At 46.4% G+C, this 26,408-nt stretch overlaps 2 protein-coding genes and 1 long non-coding RNA gene across 6 annotated transcripts in view; 2 read left to right on the top strand and 1 right to left on the bottom strand.

Moving 5' to 3' along the window:
- MED26 (mediator complex subunit 26) overlaps positions 1-5,773 on the top strand; it is a 26,840-nt gene extending 21,067 nt beyond the window's left edge. For all 3 annotated transcript variants that reach the window (XM_075611207.1, XM_075611209.1, XM_075611208.1), the window contains 2 exons: positions 2,011-2,085; positions 2,799-5,773. In XM_075611207.1, coding sequence (XP_075467322.1) covers positions 2,011-2,085; positions 2,799-4,460 — 1,737 coding nt within the window. In that variant the 3' untranslated portion in view covers positions 4,461-5,773. The remainder of the gene's footprint in view (positions 1-2,010; positions 2,086-2,798) is intronic.
- The window catches only part of LOC142501365 (uncharacterized), a 20,568-nt gene extending 10,181 nt beyond the window's left edge, over positions 1-10,387 (bottom strand). Inside the window, exon 1 of the long non-coding RNA XR_012803476.1 lies at positions 9,660-10,387. This is a non-coding gene — a long non-coding RNA (uncharacterized LOC142501365). The remainder of the gene's footprint in view (positions 1-9,659) is intronic.
- SLC35E1 (solute carrier family 35 member E1) lies at positions 9,654-26,408 on the top strand. Of its 2 annotated transcripts, XR_012803475.1 has the most exons (7): positions 9,654-10,149; positions 14,139-14,209; positions 19,259-19,396; positions 19,848-19,973; positions 20,639-20,884; positions 21,334-22,500; positions 22,543-26,408. XR_012803475.1 is itself a non-coding variant. In XM_075611211.1 (6 exons), exons 1-6 carry the CDS (start codon positions 9,780-9,782, stop codon positions 21,559-21,561), a joined length of 1,179 nt encoding a protein of 392 aa, XP_075467326.1. In that variant the 5' UTR covers positions 9,654-9,779; the 3' UTR covers positions 21,562-26,408. The 2 variants fall into 2 exon arrangements, 1 of the variants encoding a protein (XP_075467326.1); XM_075611211.1 differs by having other exon boundaries at positions 21,334-26,408.

Below are 26,408 nucleotides of genomic sequence, written 5' to 3'. Positions count from 1 at the left end.
AGGGATTCTGGGACTTGTAGTCCTGATTCCATTACATAGCAGCATGGGATGCTGGGAGTTGACCTTCTAATTCCATCATACAGCAGCATGGGCTTTTGGGGCATTCATTTTTTTTTTTTATCCCTTTTTGTAGCGGCATGGGGCATGTTCCATTAGTTCTAATTAGAATGAGTTCTGATTCTACTGGACATCAGCATGGCAGGCTGGGACTTGTAGTCCAGATTCTGTTGCATATCAATATGGAATGCTGGGAAACAGGAAGCATGTTCTGTGCTTTCTGCCTTTTAATATCCAGAATATGCTTCGATTCCCAGTTTGTAACTCAGAGGGGCAGATAAGTTGTTAAAAGTTCTTTATTGTTGTCATGAATAGTCGACACTGCAAAAATGTTATTTCTTTTGCAAACACATGTAGGCTGACCGTATTGGAATTTAACATTTTTGAATTTTGAGACTTTAAAAAAAAAAAAAAAAAAACCTGTTGCTGTCACTGTCGGTGAAGGGGTTAATTTTGTGGTGTACAGCGTTATGCACATTTATTAACTTTTTTTCCCTCTGCCTGAATGTTTAGAAACTTTAGGTGTTTCTTAGTTTGGCCTGGAGGTATTCACTTTTGACTCATGGAAATCTCCACCCGCTTGCCTTTGAGCATTTTCTTTCTGTCGAACACCTTTCTTGCCTAGGCTGGGGGTCCTGCAGTGTGTCAAGTCCTCCTTATCAAGTCGGTCCCATGTGGGATCAAAGTGACCGAATGACCATTACATGTTTAGTGTATTTAAAGGATCAGTCCAATGTGGGACCAGAGTGACCTTACCGTGACATGTTGTAATTGATGGATCCCATTAATCTATACATTTTAGATGTTTCACAAAAAAATTCTAGAATAAAGACATTCAACAAAAATTGTTGCCAGGAGTTCAAGGTGACACTTACTGCCCTAATCTCTACCTTCCTCCTATCCACTCTAATTGGCTTGGTATGACTTCCTTGGTCTTCATCTGCTCCCATCCCAATAATGAGTCACCTCACCTATTACCTACTTTCAAAAAGGATTTAAAGGCACATCTACATGTTTGAAAAATAAGTTTTCTAGCACTGACCGGTTACGCAGTGCTATACATAGAATTTAGCAAACGCCTTGAATCCCTGCTCCTAAAATGTTACAATCTTAGTGCCTGAAGAACAGGCAGATTAAGTTATCTGCCCAAGGTCACATGGAGAGCCAACACTGATATTCGAATCAGGCTCACCCACTTCAAAAGCCACCGAGTCTAAAAAAGGTGTGCATCAAGATTGAACCTATTAAACATATTACTGCTATTAGTTTGCTTTGGGCATAAGTAGAACTGTGCAGCTAACTCCCATAACGTTAATTGAAGTCTGTAACGCCCCCAGTAATCCTCAAGCACTCGACAACCACCGCACCATCTGCTATCCCACGTCTTGGATAAGTAGTGTAGATCCCTATTTAATGTGCCTGGAATCCAACTTTTCCATGCTAGGGGGGGATGTAGGCCCCTTTCATTTGCAGATGAGTAGAAATCCTGTGCCATAGGCGGCCCCCTGTGGATGCTTCGTAAATGAGGATTGTGGAGTTGATTTAAAAAAATAAAAATAAAAACATGGCCCCTCATGAGTCATATAAGGACATGATGCTGTTGGAGGTGTGGGGACACCTGCTGGTCAAAATATGTTGAATGAAGCAATTTAGAGGGAAGTGTGTGTCTGTATATCGGCCTATGTATGTGTATAGAGATTAAATTTACAGATTGTTAACGTATGTATATAATTGTATGTGTATAGACACAAGTTGCCCAAGATCTAATAAAAAAATATATATTCTCCCCTCAACCCCCGCCCACCCCCCTTTTTTCCCCCCCGCGGCCTTTGAAGTGTTACGTGCCAATATGAAAGCATGGTATAGCACCATGTGGATGGGTTACCTCTTGCATGTTTTGTTCTTTGCCCAACACCCGCTGACCCTGTTAACTCAGCTCCTTTCTCTCTCCAGATCCGTAACATGGTGGCTGTGCTGGAAGTGATCTCCAGCTTGGAGAAATACCCCATTACCAAAGAGGCACTTGAGGTACGTTGCAGGTTTGAACGCCCATTGAGAGGAATTTGGACAATGAGCATCTCTCTGCCTCTGTGGTTTTCCCAACCGAAACATGTTGGCCATGGGTTTTGCACTTGGGAGTCTACCATTGTAGGAACACAATGTGACACTCCCCACTTCCAGTATCTCCTGTTTTCTCAGGGCAACGGGGGGAAAAACAACCAGACTAAATAATTGAAACACGGATCGGGTCTATTTTGGAACGCCAGTAAACTCTCCATTAAATAAACCCCGAAACATTTGTTTATAGTGAGAGCAGCACTGGCTTCTCCATTCAACACGGTGTAGCAGAGGAATAATCGTAATCGACAGTGCTGCAGCTGGAAAGTGTGCAGGCACAAGTCCCGGAGCTTACAAGCCATGGTTTGGGTCCCTGACAGGGATATAAAGGGACTTGTCCAACATCACAAAGAGCGGACACAGGAATTTGAACTGGGTTCACCTACTTTAAGGGCAGCGTTATCACCATTTGGCTGGTGTATTATGGCCTGTGCGGTATATCCTCATGGAAACCCGGGCAGACCAGGCTTTAGAGATTGCCAATGAAATTATCAGGCACACCTGTATGTACTTGTGTGGTTGGTTATTCCTAAGATTTGGCCTGGTTGGGGCTTCATCTGGGGGATTTGGGTAACAGTTAATGGCTGGCGGTTTCAAAATCTGTAACATTTCTGCCCTCGCAGGAAACGCGACTTGGAAAACTGATCAATGATGTGAGGAAGAAAACCAGCAACGAGGAGCTTGCCAAGCGCTTAAAGAAGCTGCTGCGGAGCTGGCAGAAGCTAATCGAGCCTGTGTCCCAGAATGAGCCGTCTGCCAGAGGCACACCCAACCCGCCTGGCTCTGCCAATGGGGGTGGCGCCCATAACTGCAAGGCGGAGCCCTTGCCAGCAGTCCTGCTGGTGGCGAAGCCGGTCCAGGAGCTAAAAGGCAGGAACGACATCCAGAGAGTGCACTCGCCGAAAGCAGAGAAGGTGGTTAATCGGAAGAGAAAAGGAGATCACCGGGACGTCACCCAGGGGCCCGCCTGCAAAGTGGCCAAACCCAGCCATGAAGCATTACGAAACTCATCGCCCCCACCCACCAACGGCATCGGGGGCAGCCCCCCTGAGAGCCTCCCCAGCCCACTGGATGGGAGCTTGCAGACTGCCAGGCTTGAGCCCTCAGAGAACGACAAGCATGGCAAAATCCCGGTGAATGCGGTTCGACCTCACACCAACTCCCCTGGACTCGTTAAACACCCAAGCACTTCCTCCCTACTGAAAGCAGCTGTCCTTCAGCAGCATGTCGGGGGGTCAGAGGAGGCCTCCCCCCACCAGCCCCGAAGCCCCCGCTGCTCCTCTTTCAGCCCCCGTGTGCCGGAGCTGCCGGCACGGCCGCACACCACATATGCACCAAAGGGTTCCATGCCCAGCCCCTCCCAGAGGCCACAGGGCGTAGACGCTGCACATGCGCCCTCTTACCAGTCCCCCGCGCACCCGTCTACGCCCCCTGCAGCGGCTAAAAGACTGGAGTCCCCCAAACGGGACGCCGCCTCCCCTCTCAGGTTGGGGGAGCAGACCCTCCTGGATTGCCACCAGCAAACACCTAGAACATCGCAACAGCACACCCCCCACGGGCCCCGTTCCGGCCCACCCCCCACGGACTCCCAAATGCCACGTGCCGGCTTCTCGCCGGACACTTCTAAAATGGACAGTGACGACGCGGCATCCGGGTCTGACAGTCGAAAGAAAAAGAAATCCCGGGGCCGGGGTGATCACGAGGGGCAGGCGGCGGACGGGACGGGTAAACCGGCCCGGTTAAAAAAGGAGCGCAAGCTGACTTTCGACCCTATGACTGGGCAGATTAAACCCTTAACAAACAAAGACCCGGCGCAAGCCGAGAGCCCAGCCCCCTCCGAACAGCACAGGACAGAAACAGACAAGCAGGACCCAAAACTAGGCCTGCAGAGTCCGTTTGAACAGACGAACTGGAAAGAGCTGTCTCGAAACGAGATCATCCAGTCCTATCTCAATCGTCAGAGCAGCTTATTGTCTTCTTCGGGGGTACAAACGCAGAGCGCTCACTATTACATGTCCGAATATTTAAAGCAGGAGGAATGCACTAAGAGAGAAGCTAGGAAGACTCACGTTTTAGTCCCAATCATCCTACCCAGTGACCTGCCCGGACTAGGCAGGGAGGTGAATAGCAGTGACATAGACAGAATACACGACCAGCACTGGCCCGGGGTCAACGGTTGCCACGATACACAGGGTAACTGGTATAATTGGACGCAGTGCATCTCCCTAGACCCCCACGGCGATGACGGTAGATTAAACGTCTTGCCTTACGTCTGCCTAGACTGAGCGCCGGTCCAAACCTGCTTTTCTCATATCTGCAGTTTTCACTGCAAAACCAGGGTGCCTGGCACCGCCGCTCGACACGGGAGATTTAAGAGGGCAGTCTCTGGGAGTGGAGGGTCCAGAGCCGGATGCCGGGAGGGGAGCAGAGGAGCCGAGCATCTCGGCCACTACTTCCTCGGAAAACTTTCCCCCTCCCACTACTGGTGCCCCCCAACCCCCCCCCCCCTGAGCGTCTGCAAACACCCCTTCTTTTGTGCAAAATGCTGCTACAGGTTTACTAACGAATAAAAGAATACAGAGGGGAGACAGGAAATGCAATGCAAGGGTGTATAAAGTGGCTAAACCAAGAGTTTCAAACTCGTATAGCAAGCGAGCTATAACAAAATAAAAATGTCAAAAAAATAAATAATTTAAAGTGTTAAGTTCAAACCAACCATAAAACCGCAAAAAAACAAAAAAAGTCAATATTTTTCCGGTACCTGCAAAAGGGCTGGAATAAAAAAAATATATAAGACCGGTACCGAAAAGCTTTTTTGTGAGAGGATTTAAATAGGGGAGGGGGAGGGGAGAGGAAAAGTTACCGTAACAAAGTACGTATTTATTTGACAATTTTGTTTTTCCTCATTTTATTTCCACTAAAGTTGACAGCGAGACGTCTTAAAACTACAGACGTGCTAAAAAAACCTTTGGCGTTGTTTTCTGTGCATCACGGCTGCTAAGCAGCGGTCCTGCCGGTTTTGTTTGCGAGATCGTGGAGAGCGTTTTTCAAATTGGGAAATCACTCTCCTTTTTTTTTTGGTTCCTTTTTTTTAACTTTCGTTCAGTCTCTAGATATGGGGGCTCAAATGCAGTCCTCAAGCCCTCCCAACAAGTCAAGTGTTCAGGATATCCCAGCTTCAGCACAGGTGGCTCAATCAGAGGCTGTCAAAGTGCTGAAGCAGGGACTGAAAACCTGACCTGTTGGGGGGAGGAGAGAGTGCTTGAGGACTAGAGTTGAGCACCCCTGTTCTACAGCAGTGTTTCCTGCAGTCTGGAACATTCCAAAGGCATCCAAGTAATATCAAAATTGCAATTGAAGGGTCAGATTGGCTGCTTATCCCGTTGCAGATTACCATGTGAAGCAGGCAACATCGGCAGTCTTTTTTACTCCTAAATTTTTTTTTTTTTTTTTTTTAAATGCCATGTTTGAAAATTCCCTTAGCAGCCTTTCTAAAATGTGCTATAGTCTGCCCCATACCAAAATAACCTTCACCTCTCCGAAACGTTAGGGGAAAAAAAAAAAAGCTAAGGTGATAGATGGTGCTACCAGCTTGTGACTGTACGGAGATGGAAGTAAAGAAAGGGCCTGTTTTTTGTATGCTGGAAAAAAAACAAAAAAAACAAACAACAACTTGTTACCATTCCTTTAGATGTAATCTGCCTTATGGATATCCATCATAAACGCGATTTTTTGCAAAAACAAAAGAGCCTTAGTTGAATGTACAGTAATTAGACTTCTGTATTTCTGTGATGCAGAAGGGAGCAACTTTGCTAATTTTGGTCCTATGAGTGGACAATTTGTGATATAAATGTGGAAACCATAATAAAAAAAAAAACTAAAAACTACCAAATGTGCACAAAGCGTTGTGGATGTTATTTTAACCTCTTGGCTGCCAGAGGGCCCAGCAAACTCATTCCTTGGCAATTTGTTGTAGTCCCGCTCTGGCAGTGAGGGGGTTAATTCTGAAGCTTCTGAAATGTTTTTTTGTTAATAAAAGGTTCTATCCCGTATGAGTTTAAACCAGGTCCTATTGCTGCATTTCAGCCGGTTTGGGAATGGAAGGGCTGAGTCCCAGATATCGCCTAAGGTGTATTTGGCAACAGTGACATTTTTAAGGGGTAAGCCCCTTGGGTGGGAAGCACTCCTTCTTATTATTTTTATTTTTTTTTTTTAACAAAACCAACACCTTTAAGTATTTGTCATTAAATTTTTTTGTTACATTTATATTTTAACATGGTGAGCTGAAACTTTGGAGTTTGATTTCCTCTTGCTGCTGCCTTCTATATAATATCACTGTGCTGAACAGGAGTTTGGCGTCTCTCTCCCCAACCCTCTCTCTTCCCCTTGATTCAGATAAGAATCAGCTGGTATAAGAAGCACTTCCCCCATTTGGAGGCCCCAAAGAAAATGGATTTCTTTAAAAAGAAAGCGGCACAGATCTTTTCTTTAACCATGGTTATTTTTGTTTAAAGAAGCAAATCGCATTGGTAAATAATTGACCAAACACTTTTGTCCAGTAGATGTGATTGCCCCATAATCTATATTAACTGTGAAAGGGGTCTGCAATGCATTGCTTTGTAATTCACTGGCCCCACGATGACTAGTGATCCAAGAAATTCAATGCTTAATCAAGCTTCTTAAATTGACACAGATCATTAGGCTGGCTGTTTTTTTAGAATTTGGTATCTCGTTTTTAACTTACTGCGTAACACCTTCTGCCACTTCCTATATCACAAACCTACACACACGAGCAAAAAAGAATCAAAAGTACTTGGATGCGCTGAAGCTATAAGGCGCAGGGTGAAAATGCTTTCGCAACACAGCTGCAGAACAGCTCATACATAAAATCTTAGTGTGTTCTGGTTTAGAACAGTCGCAACCCGTGGGATCATTTAGTCACTCATGACAGAGCATCTGTAATAACCATTGGGCAGGTAAGATAACACAGGGCAGCTTTACCACTGGAGACCACAGCTGTCTCTACTGAAGAGAAATGTTACGCTTGCATTATAACATTGTGGGGGTTCGGTTGCAGGTATAACCTGCTCTCGTTGAAATACTTTTTTCAGTGCCATGTCCTCACCTGAAACCGGCTTATTTATCGCTTTGCCCCCATGAATATGTCAAACAGACCAGCGCATCATCAATATGCTAACCCAGAGCTGGCTGCACAGGTGGCAATAAAATGACTGTAAATATTGAAGTGACATGGGGAAGACTCTTCTTTATAAATGATTACTCAGGCTGTATTTACAAAGTGGTGCAATGACAGATGCTGGCGAGAAGGCCCTTTGGCTTGAGTAGGCTTTAAGGTGTCTTATGGTATAGCACCGCTAAGTAAATATGGCCCTGTGTTACTGACTAGTTAAGTCCTTGCACCAGTAGACACCTTTTGGGATTTATGCAGAGGTTTTAGAAGGCAATATAAATAACCAAGAGGAAGTAAACGAAGCAGCATTTGAACCGATGTATGGAAAAAAAGAACACCCTAATGATAATCAACTCTGTTATACCACTTTCACAACAGTACTAGTATTTGGGCCAACTAGCTATGCCCATACACTGCTTCTGTATCCATGTTCTCTGCCCTTGCATCTCAGTGGCGTTTTTTGTATGAACACCTGCTTTTGCTATGTAAATATCACTGAGCCCTGCTGCTTAGTGGATATTTTCTATCCACCACGTTCAAGGACTATTTTTCTGCTGCTGGTATTAACACACACCACACACAGCTCCTTCTTTCTCTCCCAGTTATTATTCCCACTCCTATCCCCCACAGACGAGCTGGAAATCGCCTCTCCCTATAACTTAATTTCCACCAGGAGCTATATATTTTATTTTCTGGTAGGAAAGTGGTAAGTTGCTTTAGCCTTAAAATGTCCCTTTGAAAGCATAATTTGACTTGAATGTTTGTTTTTCTTAAAACGTTCATGAGACTTCTAGAGACCAGAGGGACTGTTTTTGCTGGGTGGGACTAATCAGAACAGCAAAATGCTCTCTTTATAGGTGTTGGTCCTTTTTACTAGAAATACATCTCCCAGCACCTGCTCATTATTTTATATAAAAAAAAATTCAGTTACACATTTTACATATATTTATTTTTAAACATGTAATCTGCTTCCTTAGAAAGACCCGCCCCCCCCCCCCCCCCCCTTTAAAGTAAATGTTTTCCTGTTTTGCATCCTGATCAAAATGAATGTTTAATTCTCCAGGATTGTTGAAATTCAAGCATATCCGCTTCTAAACATGATCTGTTATAATGGTTTGATAATTACTTTGCAAACAATAAACAGCAAAGCGAACACCTTACAGTTTTGTTTCCTGACTCCAATATCTCTGTGTGCTCCTTGTGAACAAATCAATACAGCACCCACGTAGCACAGCTTCTCAGAGGCCAGTATATAGTTTCAGCGAGACACGTATTGTATGGAAAGTATACATGGCAGCAATAGCACCGACAGCGCCTCCTGCATGTTTCGGAACGTGAGTTCATTCAGCTACTTCTGATGAGGTAACGTGCTGTCATCACTGTACTTTGAGTAGATAAATAAATGGTCTTGCTGACACTAACCCCGGCCTCCGGCAAGCTGTGTTATATTGGCAGTAAGCGAACCATTTACATGGGCCTATGAGGACTGCTAGATAAAGATGGTAAGAACCCTCCAATGCTTGTGCTCGTCATGGAAATATTACGTTTAAAAAGTTGATTGAAAATACGTGTGGTTTTTTTTTTAAGCTGTCAGTCGGCTCCATTTAACGTATGTTACTGGTGGTTCACTTTTGTCCCAGGATACACTGGCCCTTTAATTCTACCACGATTGGCTTGAGACCAGTTTGGCATCTGTGGTTGGAGTCTTGTACCCAGTTTAATGCATCAGTTCTTTTATTCCTAAGAAAGGAAGTGAAGTGGAGATCTCTAAGGGAAGTGACGTGGTGTGAAAGTGCCCCAACCAATTTAATGAGACCGGAAGATGGTTAGCTGTAATCATGCACCTGCAGTTTACTCACTCATCACTACATTTCTTTGCCCTGTAATGTTAATACAGTGATATGTTAAAATGCTGCGATATATCCATTTAAAATCATTCATTTTGGAAACCTGAACATTTTTACTCTGGATGAAAAGGAAAGAAAGTCGTCATTTCCCTCTCTGTCCCAGTAAAGAAGGTATTCAGATGTGATCTTGTCTGAGCACAAAATGGAAAATAGGCGGGATCAGGAAAGGGATAAAGGCAGTAAATGCCAGAGTAGACTTAAAAATGTATTATACAATTTCAAAGGGCAAGATTTCAAACACGGTGTCAAATTATTTACAACGGGCATAAAAAAAAAAAAAAAAAAAACGGGAAATCAGTCCATTCGTTTATGTTAAACTGGTTCGCTCTCACAAAGCATTTCGGTGCGATGACGAACGGAAGTGACGCTAAATTTAAAGAGCTCACCCCCACAGGAAATGACGCGATTATGAAAATGCCCTATCTCCTCCCATTCTCTTGCCTTCCACGTCTTGCTTGCTTGTGTGTGTCCCGGTGTAGCCGCGGCTTCCCGGGGGAGGACGGGCCATGGCAGCGGCAGTAGCAGCAGCGGCGGCCGGAACGGCGGGTGGGGCGCCGCTGGCGGTGGGAGGTATGCGGGACGGGGCCCGAGTGGCCGTGCTGTGTCTGCTCTGGTACTCGGTCAGCTCCGGGGGGAACGTGGTGAATAAGATCATTCTGAACGGATTCCCGTACCCGGTGACCGTGTCCCTCTTTCACATCTTGGCCATCTGCTGCTTCCTCCCCCCGCTGCTGCGGGCCTGGGGGGTTCCGCACACCCAGCTCCCCGCACGGTATTACCGCTGGTACATCATCCCGCTGGCCTTCGGGAAGTACTTCGCCTCCGTGTCCGCGCACTTCAGCATCTGGAAGGTGCCCGTGTCCTACGCGCATACCGGTGAGTCCGGGGGGGGGGGGGGGGGGGCGTGAACTGACAGGGATGGGATCTGCCTGGGGTAGGGTCTGACAGGGATGGGATCAGGTGGGGATTTGCAGGGACTATAAAAGCGGGGGTGTGACAGGGGCATGGTGAGCTGTTTGGGATCAGGTGTGGCAATATCATAAGGCTTTCAGTGGATCTGTTAGTGATTGTGTGTGGTAGGCGGGAACTGATATGGTAACATGTTGGGCATCAGCTGTGGGGCTTTACTATGGGTTTTATGGGATCTGTTAGGAAAATTATGGGATCTTTTAGGGATCCGGTGTAGGTGGTGGAAATTTGTCAGTGATATGTGGGGAATCTGTAAGGGATATGGTGAGATGTTGGGATTCAGCTCTGCGCATCTCCTAGGGATTTGATGGGACCTGTTGGGTGTTTGGGGGGATTTGTCAGGTTTATGGGGTCATCTGTTAGGGATGTGCTGGGGAGGTAGGGGGTAACCAGCTTTACACAACAGGAATGTGTTAGTTTGTTGGAGGAGGTGACCTGTTGGGGATTTGAGGCATCCTTTTGGAACATGGCGATGTCAGGGATGTAATTGAGGGTGGGTCTGATAGAGATATGGGGAGGGTTGTGACGGATGTGATGTGTTGACTTATTGAGTTTAATGAGAATTTTCACAGGTAGCGTTAGGACCTGCATACTGGTCCTGCCGTGAAGTGGCTGCAGGCTTAAATGCTTTGGCCAAAGTGTTTAAATGACCCTTAGGCTGAGTCCCCGCTAGCGCTGAGCGCGCTCAAAGCATGTGTGGTGGGTGTCCTTGCGTCTGCTCGCGCGCTTGCGGGGGGGAGGCATTGCCGAATAGTTGAGCGAGCAGGAAAGTTTAAAAATGTTATTTACCTAAGCGCATCGAGTGAGCGGGGACTTGCATATATATATATATATATATATATATATATATATATATATATATATATATATATATATATATATATATATATATATATATATAATGTGGTAACCAGGGGATCCTGATGACCAAAGAAGACAGCACACTGCAAGGTTGATGTCAAAAAAGTGTATTGTGGAACACAAGGCCGCCAACGTTTCGGTCCGCACAACGGGACCTTCCTCAGGGCAGTGCGGCCTTGTGTTCCACAATACACTTTTTTGACATCAACCTTGCAGTGTGCTGTCTTCTTTATTCATCAGGATCCCCTGGTTACCACACGTCTATGTGCTACGTATGGGACAAGCATCTGCCTCCTAAACTAAACCGTGAGTGCAAATCTCCATACCATGACTAATATATATATATATATATATATATATATATATATATATGTATATATGTCACCTCGCCAAGCACCGCCTGCTAAGCGAGCTCCACGCTAGCGGGGACGCAGCCTTATTCATGAGAATACTTACATTAAAGTATTTAACTATGTATTTGTCACATTGTACGTAGCATGGAGTATTTTTTCTTTTGCTGTATACATTTAGCCACGTTTAGAAAGGAGGCGTCCATACTGCCAAAGACCGTGTGGAGGCGTGCGCGGCGCGATCACAAGGCATTGATTGCACCCATAGACTGCGTGACAGCAGGAGGGGGCGCACGGTGCGTAAGGAATCGGTTCAAACTGATTCCTCGGCGCAACAGGCAGGTTACATGAGTGATTCACCCAATGAGGGCGAACCAGCTCCGTGACGTCACAGACACGCCCCCACGGCACGTCTAGGTTGTCAACAAAAAGCTCTCTCTTCACGCGGGTGATGTCACGGTTGATGTGTGTATGGACGCAGCCTAACACTCCTTTTGGTGTGTGTGTGGTTAGAGATTGCTGGGATTGTGTGTTGATTTATTGAGGTTAGTTGGGATATGAGTGATTTGTCATTGAGGTTTTATGCTCTGTGGGTAACACAATGTAGCATCTTGTCTGTCCCTCTCAGAGAGAAACCAAGGCTTGTCTATTAAATTAACCCCTTTGCTGACACGTGCATGCATCCCCCACTACCCCAGGACATACTTGAAAATGAGACGTAACTCTCAATGTATTCCTGGTAAAACATTTTATAAATACATACCAACACCCTTCACCTAACAAAAAAAAAAAGGTTCCTGGGTGTGTTAGAATTAACCTAATCATTGTCTTAATCATAGTGGTGTTGCTAAAGCGCTCACAGGAACTTTTGAAGAAATAGGGATTTATTTAGCGCATCGACGTTTCATTCCAATTCACATCTTCAGAAAGGTCCTGTAATGGGACCGAAACGTTGATGTAATCACGTAAATCACTGGGTTTTTTTTCCCAAAAGTTCCTGCGAGTGCTTCGCTACCATTAACTTCTCTCTCTGTGTATGGCTTTGCACGTAGAGCGAGTCTGTTTGCAACTCTCCCGACACATTTTTGGTGTCTATTTCTCTGTAAGCAAATTGTATCCATGTGAAACCTTCACTGACCGAATCAATTTATTTTCCCCTAAATTTCACCATGTCCCAACATTAATGGGGCTGCCTCCAGTAACATTCAGTCACACTTCAACCACTGAATACGCCTTTTAATTGCACTAGCTTTTGTATGCGCTGTATCTGCATTTTGAAATATGCTGTTAAACTTTTGCAGCATCAATCCCTGGTAGTGTGATATATTTATTTTTAAACATGTAATTATCTCCCTTTTTAAGAAATTAAGCCCAGCATTGGTCTGTTTTGGAAATGAAGAAATTCTTTTTTTTATATGGGTCTCTTAATTGGTGGGGGGAGGGGCAGAGAGGAGGAGCATTTGTCAATCTCTAGCCAACCGTGTCCCCCCTGCAAGAGCCAATACAGATAAGGAGACGGGGTCTTTGCCTGTGCAAACTCCAATTCTGCCAATAGGGAAATCGCTGACAGAGAGGAGCAAAGTCTTATAAGAATTTATTTATTTATAAAATATTTTACCAGGAAGTAATACATTGAGAGTTACCTCTTGTTTTCAAGTATGTCCTGTGTACAGAGTAAGACAAATAATACATGGTTACAAATACAGTTACATAAGTGAACAAGGTATACATTATATACAAGACATTGCATGCACAGTTAGAGAAGATGTATATTATGGGCGTATGTAACAGTTACAGACCAGGTTAAAGTGTGAGACAGCCTTAGTTTTGAAAGAACTTAAACTGGTGGTGGATGTGAGAGTCTCTGGTAGGTTGTTCCAGTTTTGGGGTGCACGGTAAGAGGAGGAGGAGCGGCCAGATACTTTGTTGAGCCTTGGGACCATGAACAGTCTTTTGGAGTCTGATCTCAGGTGATAGGTGCTGCATGTGGAAGGGGTGAGGAGCTTGTTCAGGTAGCTGGGTAGCTTCTCCATAAAGAATTAGAAGGCAAGACAGGAAAGTTGAATTTTGCGCCTAGACTCGAGTGATGAACAATCTAGTTCTTGGAGCATTTTGCAGTGATGTGTGTTATAGTTGCGTTATAAGAATGGATTTAGCAGAACCTGTTGGAAAGGAAAACAAATCAATTTTCTGCAGTAAAAGAACAAAATAGCCTCTTTTTTAAGGAATTGAGAAAAGGGGGTTATTTAGGTGAAAAGACTAAACTTGTGTCCATCTATTTTGAAAGGAGGTTGCTGCTTTATATTGGTTATATAGTGCCGACAGTGTACGCAGCGCGTATAATTTTGCTCTGTCCCGTGGGGAGATAAAGTGACTTGCCCAACATCATATGGAGAGAACACTGGGATTTGAACTGGGTTTGCCCACTACAGTGACTTTACCACTAAGCTTCTCCTTCCGCGGTTCTCAGGACCGCACTTCCTGTTTGAAGTAAAATGGCTATTTGCATATAATTGGGGGGTCTGCTTTTAACCGAGAAACAGGTGGGGAATGTAGAGAGGTGTTGCATGCCTGAGTGCTTCGCAGTAACGGCTCCATAAGGAGCCCAGTTGGGTGCGTTTAGTTTGAGTTCAGGGCGTTTCTGTGTTTACCTTGTGACGTCACTGTCCCTTTCTTATTTTCCAGTCAAGGCCACAATGCCTATTTGGGTGGTGCTGCTGTCCAGGATAATAATGAAGGAGAAGCAGACCACCAGGGTAAGAGGAGAGCTGCCGTCACCGCCACGTGTCCATGACAGAAGAGACTTGTGGATTATAGTTAGACATTAGTTAGACCTGTAGAGTGACACAGACAGAGACCTTTGGTACATGAAGTCTGTCCCCCTCACAGTATGGTGACAGATGGGGGACTGCGACACGTTTACGCACAGTGACGGACAGGAGGAATCGGTAGCCCACAGTCAGTCCTTCTGCCCCTTTTATAGTGGAAGGGACACACACAGACAGACCTGTGATGGAACAATACTGCTTATTGTATAACACACATTATTAAACTATCTGATTGGGATAGAATGGAAACGATCACACAGACTTCTGTATATTTTTATACTGTAGCTCTGCTATTCCCAGACACAAGTTTAGTGTATCTCACTAGAGATGTAATTACCCATCTATACAGCAGAACGTGTAATGACCGTGTGTTCTCTTCCCTCCACCTGCCTTGTATGTACATGTGATCAAATGGAAAAAGGAGCCCTCACCATTCCAACTGGTTGCTTCCTGCGACGGGTGCAAGTCAATATAAAACCAGTTTGGGGCAATGTCACTGAAAATGGCGTCACTCCAGTGATCTCAAATCTCTGGTGAAAATGTATTTACAGGATCAATATTTTGGTTCCCATGTGGATTTTGTTCATGAAACCATGAACCTTCTACACCTAACCTAGTCCCAGACGCCAACACAAACCATTAGTGCCAAAGTGACTGGTTGTCATGCAACCATATAAAACCCATAGTTGACTGACTGGGGGGGGGGACAATAACTTAACTGTAACTCAAGTGGAGCAGTGGACACATAATTAAAGAGCAGTGATATTAAGTTAATGGCAAGTAAACAGGAAGACAATAGGTTAATCTTCCACAGATCCCAGAGAACTGCACACAGGCTAATAGAGTATATAGCACAAATACAGTTGCTTGTGTTACTACAGGGAGTGGACTGAGGGGGGGATCCTGGTAATTGCACCCAGATTTGGGATAGAGCAATCACCTAAAATGCCCTATGGGCAAAACAATAAACTTTTATTCAACATATATGTAGACGCACATTGTCACGACGCAAAAAATCAGTGAATAATAAAAACAACTAAAACACAGGCACGGGTATGTAAGGAGGTGGTGGTAGGATAAATATCAGATATACCACTGCTTAGATAGATACCTCCATTAATGGCTCCGATAGGGGTGGTAGGCGGTGAAGGTAAATATACCTAATGAAAACTAGCAATATATGCTGGTGAATCACCTGAAGCCTGGGAGGGTGTAATGGGTGTCTGTAATGCAATTAGTATGGTAGTACCGGAGGAGTGAGCCTCAGTCACTGTGGGTCATGAGAGCTGCAGATAAATACGGCTGCGTTACACACTGCTCTATCGAATGCAATGTCACCCCGTGCAGCTTATGCAGTCCCTACTCTCCTGTCTCATAGAGCGGTAAGTGCCGGTATAATGCTCAAAATCTGGCAAAGTAGCTGCGGTTAAGAGTACCCGGTACAGCAACTGACACCCTCCCTTCCCTGTAAAGGAGCGATCTCACCCGTGACCTCCGACGTCAACGCGATGACGTCATCCCGACGTACGTTTCGCGCTCGGGGGCTGGCGCTTTCTCAAGGTAGGAGGTCCCTACTGAGTCATGGTAAATCTTATTTGTATACATATGAAGGGGCGTGACTGGAAAACTCCCCAATCACACTCCACTGTTGTGATGGACAGTCTAAAGAGCGTATCGTAGCGCTCGAGGGGTATTGGAGGACTATTGATGCTTTGACCCTTTGTATGCTGTCAGTTGTATTGTGGTAGGGCAAAAGAAACGGATTAAATACAATAAAGTATAACATGTGCCTAGATATGGCTGTCTCTGTCTTACTTCGTGTATAACTCTTAGATGCTACAGACTTGCCAGGTAAGTGAGTTGTCAGATAGTAGGGCATTGAATCCGTAGCCGCATTGCTCACCAGGCGTATGATTAACTCAATGTGCACTAGGTATAGCGCTCAGTGGATGGTGAGTATGGCACCAGAAGCCTGAGTGTTGATATATAGGGTGGTTATATGGGACAGTGTACTGAACATCTAGAGCTATGGTATATGTAGATGAAGGAATAGACAACCAGGTGGATATAGGTACAGTCCCTCCGTATATACTGACCTGGGGCCAACTAGTAACTATAAATATGTTATGAATGTAAATGGGCTGTGGAGTTTGGCATGGTGGTACGTTGGTTGAGGGTGTAGGACTGTTCTAACCTATGGCATCCGCCCCGTAGGTCAAAACGGACTCTATATTTAAACTGTATACCTGGATCCCAATCCGGTGTAATGTACTGCATTACACCGGATTGGGATCCAGGTATACAGTTTAAATATAGAGTCCGTTTTGACCTACGGGGCGGATGCCATAGGTTAGAACAGTCCTACACCCTCAACCAACGTACCACCATGCCAAACTCCACAGCCCATTTACATTCATAACATATTTATAGTTACTAGTTGGCCCCAGGTCAGTATATACGGAGGGACTGTACCTATATCCACCTGGTTGTCTATTCCTTCATCTACATATACCATAGCTCTAGATGTTCAGTACACTGTCCCATATAACCACCCTATATATCAACACTCAGGCTTCTGGTGCCATACTCACCATCCACTGAGCGCTATACCTAGTGCACATTGAGTTAATCATACGCCTGGTGAGCAATGCGGCTACGGATTCAATGCCCTACTATCTGACAACTCACTTACCTGGCAAGTCTGTAGCATCTAAGGGTTATACAAGAAGTAAGACAGAGACAGCCATATCTAGGCACATGTTATACTTTATTGTATTTAATCCGTTTCTTTTGCCCTACCACAATACAACTGACGGCATACAAAGGGTCAAAGCATCAATAGTCCTCCAATACCCCTCGAGCGCTACGATACGCTCTTTAGACTGTCCATCACAACAGTGGAGTGTGATTGGGGAGTTTTCCAGTCACGCCCCTTCATATGTATACAAATAAGATTTACCATGATTCAGTAGGGACCTCCTACCTTGAGAAAGCGCCAGCCCCCGAGCGCGAAACGTACGTCGGGATGACGTCATCGCGTTGACGTCGGAGGTCACGGGTGAGATCGCTCCTTTACAGGGAAGGGAGGGTGTCAGTTGCTGTACCGGGTACTCTTAACCGCAGCTACTTTGCCAGATTTTGAGCATTATACCGGCACTTACCGCTCTATGAGACAGGAGAGTAGGGACTGCATAAGCTGCACGGGGTGACATTGCATTCGATAGAGCAGTGTGTAACGCAGCCGTATTTATCTGCAGCTCTCATGACCCACAGTGACTGAGGCTCACTCCTCCGGTACTACCATACTAATTGCATTACAGACACCCATTACACCCTCCCAGGCTTCAGGTGATTCACCAGCATATATTGCTAGTTTTCATTAGGTATATTTACCTTCACCGCCTACCACCCCTATCGGAGCCATTAATGGAGGTATCTATCTAAGCAGTGGTATATCTGATATTTATCCTACCACCACCTCCTTACATACCCGTGCCTGTGTTTTAGTTGTTTTTATTATTCACTGATTTTTTGCGTCGTGACAATGTGCGTCTACATATATGTTGAATAAAAGTTTATTGTTTTGCCCATAGGGCATTTTAGGTGATTGCTCTATCCCAATTCTGGGTGCAATTACCAGGATCCCCCCCTCAGTCCACTCCCTGTAGTAACACAAGAAACTGTATTTGTGCTATATATTCTATTAGCCTGTGTGCAGTTATCTGGGATCTGTGGAAGATTAACCTATTGTCTTCCTGTTTACTTGCCATGCTAGTACCATCCCTTTGCACCGGTTATATTATTCGCTATTTGGTGAGCGGTGTACAATCAGTTATTTTATATTAAGTTAATGTGCTGCTTAAACGGCACTCCCTTTTCAACTTCTATCCGTGGAGCATTGCTGATCTGTAGAAGAATGAGCCATGTTATGGGGCGGCTACGGTCAATTGTACATCAGTACCATGTCAAAAGGGGAAGTATAGCGCTCTGTGTACATATCTACGAGCAGCTGATCGCGTGAGTTATTTCGCTTAAGAATAAATTGTAGTAATATTGGCATTTTAAGCAACAGACTAGTTAAACTTAGTAAAAAAAAATCAGCTGCGAGTGTTAATGGTGTTCACCCAATATTGTATGGAACCCTTGGTACAGCAGCACAAAACAATGTGTTTATCACATCACGTTACGAGAGCAACACAATAAACTATGTAGTATACTCAATCGATCTATAATTGCGGTAACATGGGTCGTGCAATGAGTGCTTCTTGTGTTGTTCTCGTACAATTGATGTTTAGGTGCCAGGGGTAATTGGTTACTTTGTAAACCACAGTTCAATTTGCTACAAGATTTCAAAGCAGTGCAAGTAATGTCAAGAAGACCATAAACGGTACTAATCGAGACCGTGCCGAGTCTGGGTCACTGCAACCGTTTCTTCCGTCTTCAAATAATGTCGCGTTGTCCAAGGTATCTAGAGAAGATTTGTAAATCCACGAGATTTTGGCGGCTGGGGCTGGGTTAAGGTATAGAAGGTGCACTGGATCTTGTTCTCTATCCTAATGAAGATCTAAATAGGGCTTAATCTGGAGTGACACCCTTTTCTGTATGATGTATATTTGTTTTGTTTTATAAACCCGTTGCCTTGTGTGTGAGTTGTTAATGTACATATTTTGCCACAGTTTGTCAGGCATCGTATCTGTGTAATATGGAGCTTATGCTGTGTGCATAAACTCTGTATTTACCTTGTACAATACCTGGGTATCAAAATGCCTTCAAGAAGTGATTGTAAATGAAAAGGGGTGCTCTGTACCCCTGGTACCATCACATGTTGATCACTTGCTGTGCATGGGTAATTATACTATTTTATGCCCTGAATCTGCCCTATACATGTGGTAGTTGCTCTGAATCTGACCTTGTTGCAGTTGCCCGTGCCTGCGTGCGGGCAGACGCCCTGTCTCTGACCTCCCTTCTTCCCCCTAGGTGTACTTATCCCTGGTCCCCATCATCGGCGGGGTGCTCTTGGCCACGGTGACGGAGCTGTCCTTTGACATGTGGGGCATGCTCAGCGCCCTGGCAGCCACGCTCTGCTTCTCTCTGCAGAACATCTTTTCCAAGAAGGTTAGGACGGGAGGCAGCGGGGAAGTGTTTTATAAGCGCACATGTAAATTCACGGCTGGCGGATTCGGCAACGCTTTGGGGAGCAGCGATGATGCGCAGAGCGATGCTTTGTTGGCCATCTGGCAGCACAGGGGTTACGGTGCCCTCTGCCTTTTTATGTCTGTTGACCACTAATGCCAGATCCTGCTGCTCTTTACATGGTCCCTAACTCTCGCTCCTAAACACAAGCAATGCGTTAACCCAGGGGTGCTCAAGGGCCACCGCCACTCCGGTTTTAAAAATAACCCTGTATTAAACTGAACCACCTGTGCTGAAGCAGGGATATCCATAAAACCGGACCCATTGTTATGGGAGAGGTGTGTTCTTGAGGACTGGAGTTAACCCCTTTGCTGCCAGCACATTGTAACACGTAATGTTTGCACCCCTCCCCCCCTCCTCCCCCTTCCTGCAGGTGCTGAGGGACTCGCGGATACACCATCTGCGGTTGCTGAACCTCCTGGGATGTCACGCCATCTTCTTCATGATCCCCACCTGGGTGTTGTTGGACCTCTCGTCTTTTCTGGTGGATAGCGACCTGGTGAGCGAGCTCTCTGTGGGATGGAAGCACATGGGTGTACGTTAACGCAGCAGCATCAACTGATCTCTTCCTTCTCTCCTCCACTGCCTTTCTCTCCTTCCCTTGTTTACTCTTAACTCTCATCCTCACTTTCTCTCTTGTCCCTCTTTACATCACTGTCCTCCCCGTCGCTCTCCTTTCGCTCCCTCTCCCCCCTTTGCTCTCCTTTCCCTCCCTCTCCCCCCCTTTGCTCTCCTTTCCCTCCCTCTCCCCCCCTTTGCTCTCCTATCCCTCCCTCCCCTTGCTCTCCTTTCCCTCCCTCTCCCCCCCCTTTCTCTCCTTTCCCTCCCTCTGCCCCCCTTTGCTCTCCTTTCCCTCCCTCTCCCCCCTTTGCTCTCCTTTCCCTCCCTCTCCCCCCCTTTGCTCTCCTTTCCCTCCCTCTCACCCGCCCCCTTTGCTCTCCTTTCCCTCCCTCTCCCCCGCCCCCTTTGCTCTCCTTTCCCTCCCTCTCCCCCCCCTTTGCTCTCCTTTCCCTCCCTCTCCCCCCCCTTTGCTCTCCAATCCCTCCCTCTCCCTCCCTTTGCTCTCCTTTTTTCTCCCTCCCTTCTCCTTTTTTTTTCTCCCTCCCTCCCTCCCTTCTCTCCCCTCCTCCCCCTACCCCTTCGCTCGGTCTTCCCCGCCTGCAGAGCTCAACGTTTCAGTGGTCGTGGACATTGATGCTTTTGGTGATCAGCGGCTCGTGTAACTTTGCCCAGAACCTCATCGCCTTCAGCATCCTGAACCTGATCAGCCCCCTCAGCTACTCCGTGGCCAATGCCACCAAGCGAATCATGGTGATCAGTGTTTCCCTGCTCATGCTACGCAACCCTGTCACCGGCACCAACGTCCTGGGCATGATGACCGCCATCTTTGGAGTCTTCCTCTATAACAAGGTGAGTGTTAGGCTGACCAACCTATCGGGATCCTCTGTTTAGCAAAGCCCACACAACCTTCAGAACCAGAGAGATCCGCCTTTTGGCTCAGGCTGTCAGGGGTGGTAGCGTCCATATACGCAAAAAAACACGATTATAGTTTTTGGGGTATGTATCTGTATACTGTATACGCATGTGTCTATCTTGTGCATGTGGAAATAGTTGTGTGTACCTCATTGCGTGTATTGGTCACTTTGTGTATGCATCAGTGTGTTGGATGGTGTCGGTGTGGCACTGATTAGGGCAGTAGCAGCTATAAATGGCACTATTAAAATGTGCTTCTAAAATTATTTTCCTTCTGGCTCCCCTTGCTGTGTCATGAGTGACATCACAAATCAAACATGGCTGCCTCTTGTTGGTGACATTGTTTTGCTCGGTCACGGCACAATGTTGTTTCGTTTTCCCCACAGGCAAAGTACGACGTCCACCAGGAATCCAAGAAGCAGCTGCTCCCGTTGTCTTCAGGGGAGCTCCAGGGCCCGGACCACCATCGCGGGCCCCCGGAGAAGATCCAAAATGGCCTGACGGTCTTCTCGCCTGGCAGGGACTTGCAGTACAACCGGACCAACGTGCTGACGGACCACTTCCAGTACAGCCGGCAGGGACACCCAACTGCACACAACCGTTATGATGTCTAAACCTCCTCCAACAACTTCCTCCTCCCTCACCACGTCGCCCTGCAATCCCGAACGCCTCCCTGCCGCGTTCCTTTTATCTCGGCTCTCTCTGGTCGGAATGACGCGTGACAGGATTTTTTTCCGACTGGAGAATGCACGTCTGTGGGCGTGCAAAGGAATCGTGCAAACTGTAAGATGCTCTTTTGCGGGTGGCCAAAACACTGCGGCTTTAGGCCACTTCCCTTCCACTCCCGTTTTTGAAGCTCTACATTCATTTTAGGGCGGTTAAAATGGAGCACAGGACATGCAGATTTCTCCATATAACCCGCGGCATCTTCACCTCTGCACGGGCTGCTGGTTTTGTCCCCCAGAGCCCATGAAACCTGGTTGCGGGCAGTGTTGCATGCCGCTTACGTCATGCCTTTTGGCTCTAGGAGGGTCAGGTTACCATCAGATTATCTGCCGGGTATTCTAACTCCTGCAGTGCTTTGATACTTGGAAAAGGAGAGGGGTGGTGGGGGGAGAAAGAAATGTCTTGTGTGAACTGTTAAACAGACAGTAGCTTCTATTGTAGGAACTTGTGCCCCTGGGAATGTACATGCTGGAGTATAAAGCAGTACTGAGTATCGCTAAACCCTTCTGCATCTGCCCAGATCACACTATTATATCATATCCTCACTGTTCACCGCTGATGCCCTTTAACACTTTTACTGATCAGTCTCTGGCAGTAGAAGGGTTAACGCAGGGGTGCTCACCTCCAGTCCCTCAAGACCCCCCCATGCCCCCCCAGCTCAGGTTCGCAGGATATACCTGCTGCAGCACAGTCAGAGCCTGAGACATTTGTGCTGCAGCAGGGACATTCTGAGAACCTGAGCTGTTGGAGGTCTTGAGGATGGGAGTTAAGCACCCGGTGTTAACGGCTTCCAGATACAACTGCAGGTGCCCTATAGATAACTGCAGGTGCCCTATAGATAACTGCAGGTGCCCTATAGATAACTGCAGCTTCACCAACGCTGACACACCGCACAAGCGTAAGGTTCCGGCCCCAGAGTTAACTGCTGCACACACGCCTGGCGCCGCGTGCACAGATGAAAGCCGCGGTCTGTAGGGGAGCACGTGGGGGGCGTGGCCATGACAGGGCATATCTGCCCTTCCATTACCTGCCCGCCGATCGCGTTGCGTCATGGGACGACCAAATTCTTGTCTCCCCTGCCGGCGCACGCGCCATCGCGATACGTCAGCGCCCACGCATGAAGCTACTGGGGCCCGCCTGATAGAGGTGTGTATCTGGTGTGCGCCGCAACGGCCACTGGAGACCTGGGCTAAGCGGGGGCTTTTATCTACAAGGAGGACCCCCAACCATGCCCCTTCAGCATGTTTTATTTTCCCCATTTAAACATCTCACCGTGCTCTGTCGGAGTTGGTCTCTAGACTTTTCCCTGCTCCCCGAAGTGCAAACTGTCCCTTTTATTCCAAGGATGAGCCCAAAACCTGAATGAAGACGGCTGCAAAATGCTCCCACTGCGTGATGCCGCTGGGCTTCAGAGCTCGGTCAGAGGCGCTCCCAACAAGAGGGCTTCACTGATGAGCCTCTCTGTGAAAACAGCTCGCTGCTGCCTGCTGGGGTGGAGCACTACGGCAGTCTTTGGGATTTTTCTCACAGCGATGCATTCAAATACGTTTGTTACTCTGCCGAAAGGGCATTATAGTGAGATCTCTTCCAACATCTTTTATTTTGTTTTTTTAATCTTTCGGGGGAAACCGCACATTTAAAGGAATGACATTTTAGAATGTGTCACCTTTTTGGTAGGAACCGCACTTTAAGGCTTTGGATGTGTCTAGAGATACTCGGCATCATTATACAGTGCAGCATGTGTATTGTAGGTCCGGGAGTATATAGACATACTCATTATACAGCACAGCATGTTCATTTTCACTTTTTTGCGTTAAAGCAGACACTGTTTACATACCTCCTTGAAGGATTTAAGGACTGTACCGGACGACGGGTCCCCTCTCCCCACTGGGCCGGTCCTCGTGCTGCTGTGTTGTATCCGCTGTGCATCTGCTATGAGGGAGGCCCTCCTTTTTTTTGTTTTTGCTGCTGCTAGAGAACCGATTCCAATGATCAAACACCACAGAAAGGCCTTTTGTATTCCATCTCCGGGCAGGGCGGGCGCAAACTGGAATCATGTCCATCGCTGGCAAACCTGTGGCTTGAAACGGTTTGTAACCCCCTTTACTGCCGGTAACCCCCTTTACTGCCGGTAACCCACAGCAACTAAAGGGTTAAATGTGCCAACAAACCAGCTATTTAAAAAAAAAAAAAACAGGTAAGTTACGTCCTCGTGAAATAGAATATATATATATATATATATATATATATATCTCACTCATGAATTATTCAATGCATTTAATCTGTAGGTAACAAACCATTATTTTAAAGTTATGACTGTAATTTTACACTTTGTCCGGCATTACAATGAAACCCAAGCATGTATGGGGTTCACCACACGTTCTAGCTGTTGCTAGTTTTCAAGAACAAAAATTGATCTGGATTATTTTTAAAAAATAATAATTAAATGGGCATTTTAATGGGGGCAGGGTGAGCAAAGGATTGTGGGATTTTGTTGATGAAATATGGGACCGGTGAAGGTTGCTGAAACTTATTTTTAGAAAAATGAAACCCGTTTTGATTTCAGTGGGACTAAGGTCAAAAATGTAGATCCACTTAGCATTAAATATTAAGTTAGGTGAAAGCTGTAAGTATACTTAACAGAGAGCCTTTATAAGGTATATACCATGTCGTATCTAAAATACTGTCCTCTAAAGGTGCAGTTCCCTCTCTGTTTTTTGTTCGATGTCTTCATTTTAGTGTCCAATACGTCCCCTTTGTGGGTTTTTTTTCCCCCACGCTCGCTGATGCATCTTTGTTGTATTCCTACAAAAGGCTTAAACCTAAATTAATATGGCTTTTAATCCCCTCTCCACTGGTGCCATTATTACATGTCATAGAGCCTTAACTCACAAGCTTGGGATAAGACGGTTTCTCTGATAAGGCCCTTGTAGTCTGAAGTGGAGCAAGTAAGCATAAGGCTTTGGTCCCGCTGCGGCCGGTGACGCTCGCGGCCGCAGAACACCAGCTGCTTGCCTCTGTTCTTGATGTGGCTGACTGCGTGCTGTGACGTGTCAGCCAGCCGGAGCCACAAGGAGCTTGTGGTTTCGGCGAGTGCCGCGTCACGTGACACGCAAGGCAGCCAATCCGATTCCCCCCCCCCCTGCTCCGATCCCTCCCCGTTCCGATTCCCCCTCCTCTGCTCCGATCACCCCCCCTGCTCCGATCCACCCCCCCCACTCCTCCGTGTGTATTTGTGTGCTTCCGAGTGCAGGCCGAGGGGCTGATGGGGCCGTCCCGCTGAGGGGCCGTCCCACCCCCTCGTGTCATGGCCGCACCCCCCCACCCGTTTTGGCCACCCCCCCGTGCTGGAAAAAATTCACTGCAGACTGCAGATCACGGTGCAGTGAATTGCACGCGCCACCGGCAAGCAAGGCCCCCCTCCCTCAGTCAGCGCGCCCACACTGCAGACAGGCGGCGCGCTGACAGGCAATTGACCGCGATATGCGATCTGTAGGGAGGCGGGAGCGGATGGGGGCGTGGTAAAACTTTGCCAGGTCTGAGATCGTAGTGCTGTCCACACCCCCCCCCCCCACAATACAAACACACCCTTCCAAGCCGCCTCCCATCCGTAGCTCCTTCCCTCATTGGCTGACAGCCACACCACGTGGAGCTTGCAGCATCGGTCGGCTGACGCGTCGCAGCACGCAGTCAGCCAAGTAGTACGGAGCCAGCGGGGACCTGCACACTAGAGGAAAGGGGCTGGTGGTCCGTGGCCGCGTGCGCTGCCGGATGCAGCGGGACCAAAGCCTAAACCCAGCAGGAGTTGCCATGTAAACACCGCCGCAGGCTGCTTGTGGGCCTTTTTAACATTTTATTAATTATTATTTTTATTTTTTTAGTAAAAAAAACAGAAAAAAATTAATAGAATATACAAAACGGCTTGGAAAAATGTAAAATAAGGTTGGTTAATGTGCTTTAAAGGGCATTACATTGATCTCACTTTCAAGGTCATTTTAGCTGGGAACTGCCCATTTAAAGGTGTCAGCCGGCATTGAATCCGAAGGTCATTTAATAAACCAGTGTTAAGCATTAGTCCAATGAATTTTTAAGGCGGTAAGCCGGACTAGGCAAAGAATGCAGGAATTATTCTAAAAATGTAGTGATCATGGCTGTATAACTATATATTTTGTTTCTTCACCATGTGAATTTTTTTTCCCCCCAGAATAAAAAAAATATTTCTCACAATGATCGAGATGGGGGGGGGGGGGCATTTGGGGGATTTTCTGCAAATGAGGTTTTCTATTCCTATACAAGATCAGGTTCTCTGGCAGTGAGGGGGTTACTTTTTTTCTGGTCTGTCCTGAAGGTTAAGCCTGCATGCTCCTTCCACCCCCTGCCCTGTTCTCTCTCCAGCTCCCCCTAACCATCAAGTATAAACACTGGCTTTATACCTGGAATGATCTATTTATTGGCAGTGTATATAAAAGCGCTAGGCGTTGATGTATATAGACAATTACAATGTATCACGTACAAAAGAAACGAAGCCTTCTGTTAAACATTGAGTGTTTGCAAACATAATTGCAACCTGGTACTGTGTCAAGAAGTCATTTTTTTTTTTTTATTATTAATGTCATGGGGGAAAAATAGAACTTTTTTTTTGTACTGTGAAATTTGTCTCTTTATTGGTTTTGTGTTTGGGTCGTGTCCTGCAAGGGATAATTATCAGAACAATAAAAACAAATGAGTGGCTTTA

This window comes from Ascaphus truei, chromosome 8 (assembly GCF_040206685.1).
Source record: "Ascaphus truei isolate aAscTru1 chromosome 8, aAscTru1.hap1, whole genome shotgun sequence".
NCBI classification, from domain to species: Eukaryota; Metazoa; Chordata; class Amphibia; order Anura; family Ascaphidae; genus Ascaphus; species Ascaphus truei.
Note: the sequence above shows the minus strand (reverse complement) of the source record. Positions and strands in the feature narration are given on the sequence as shown.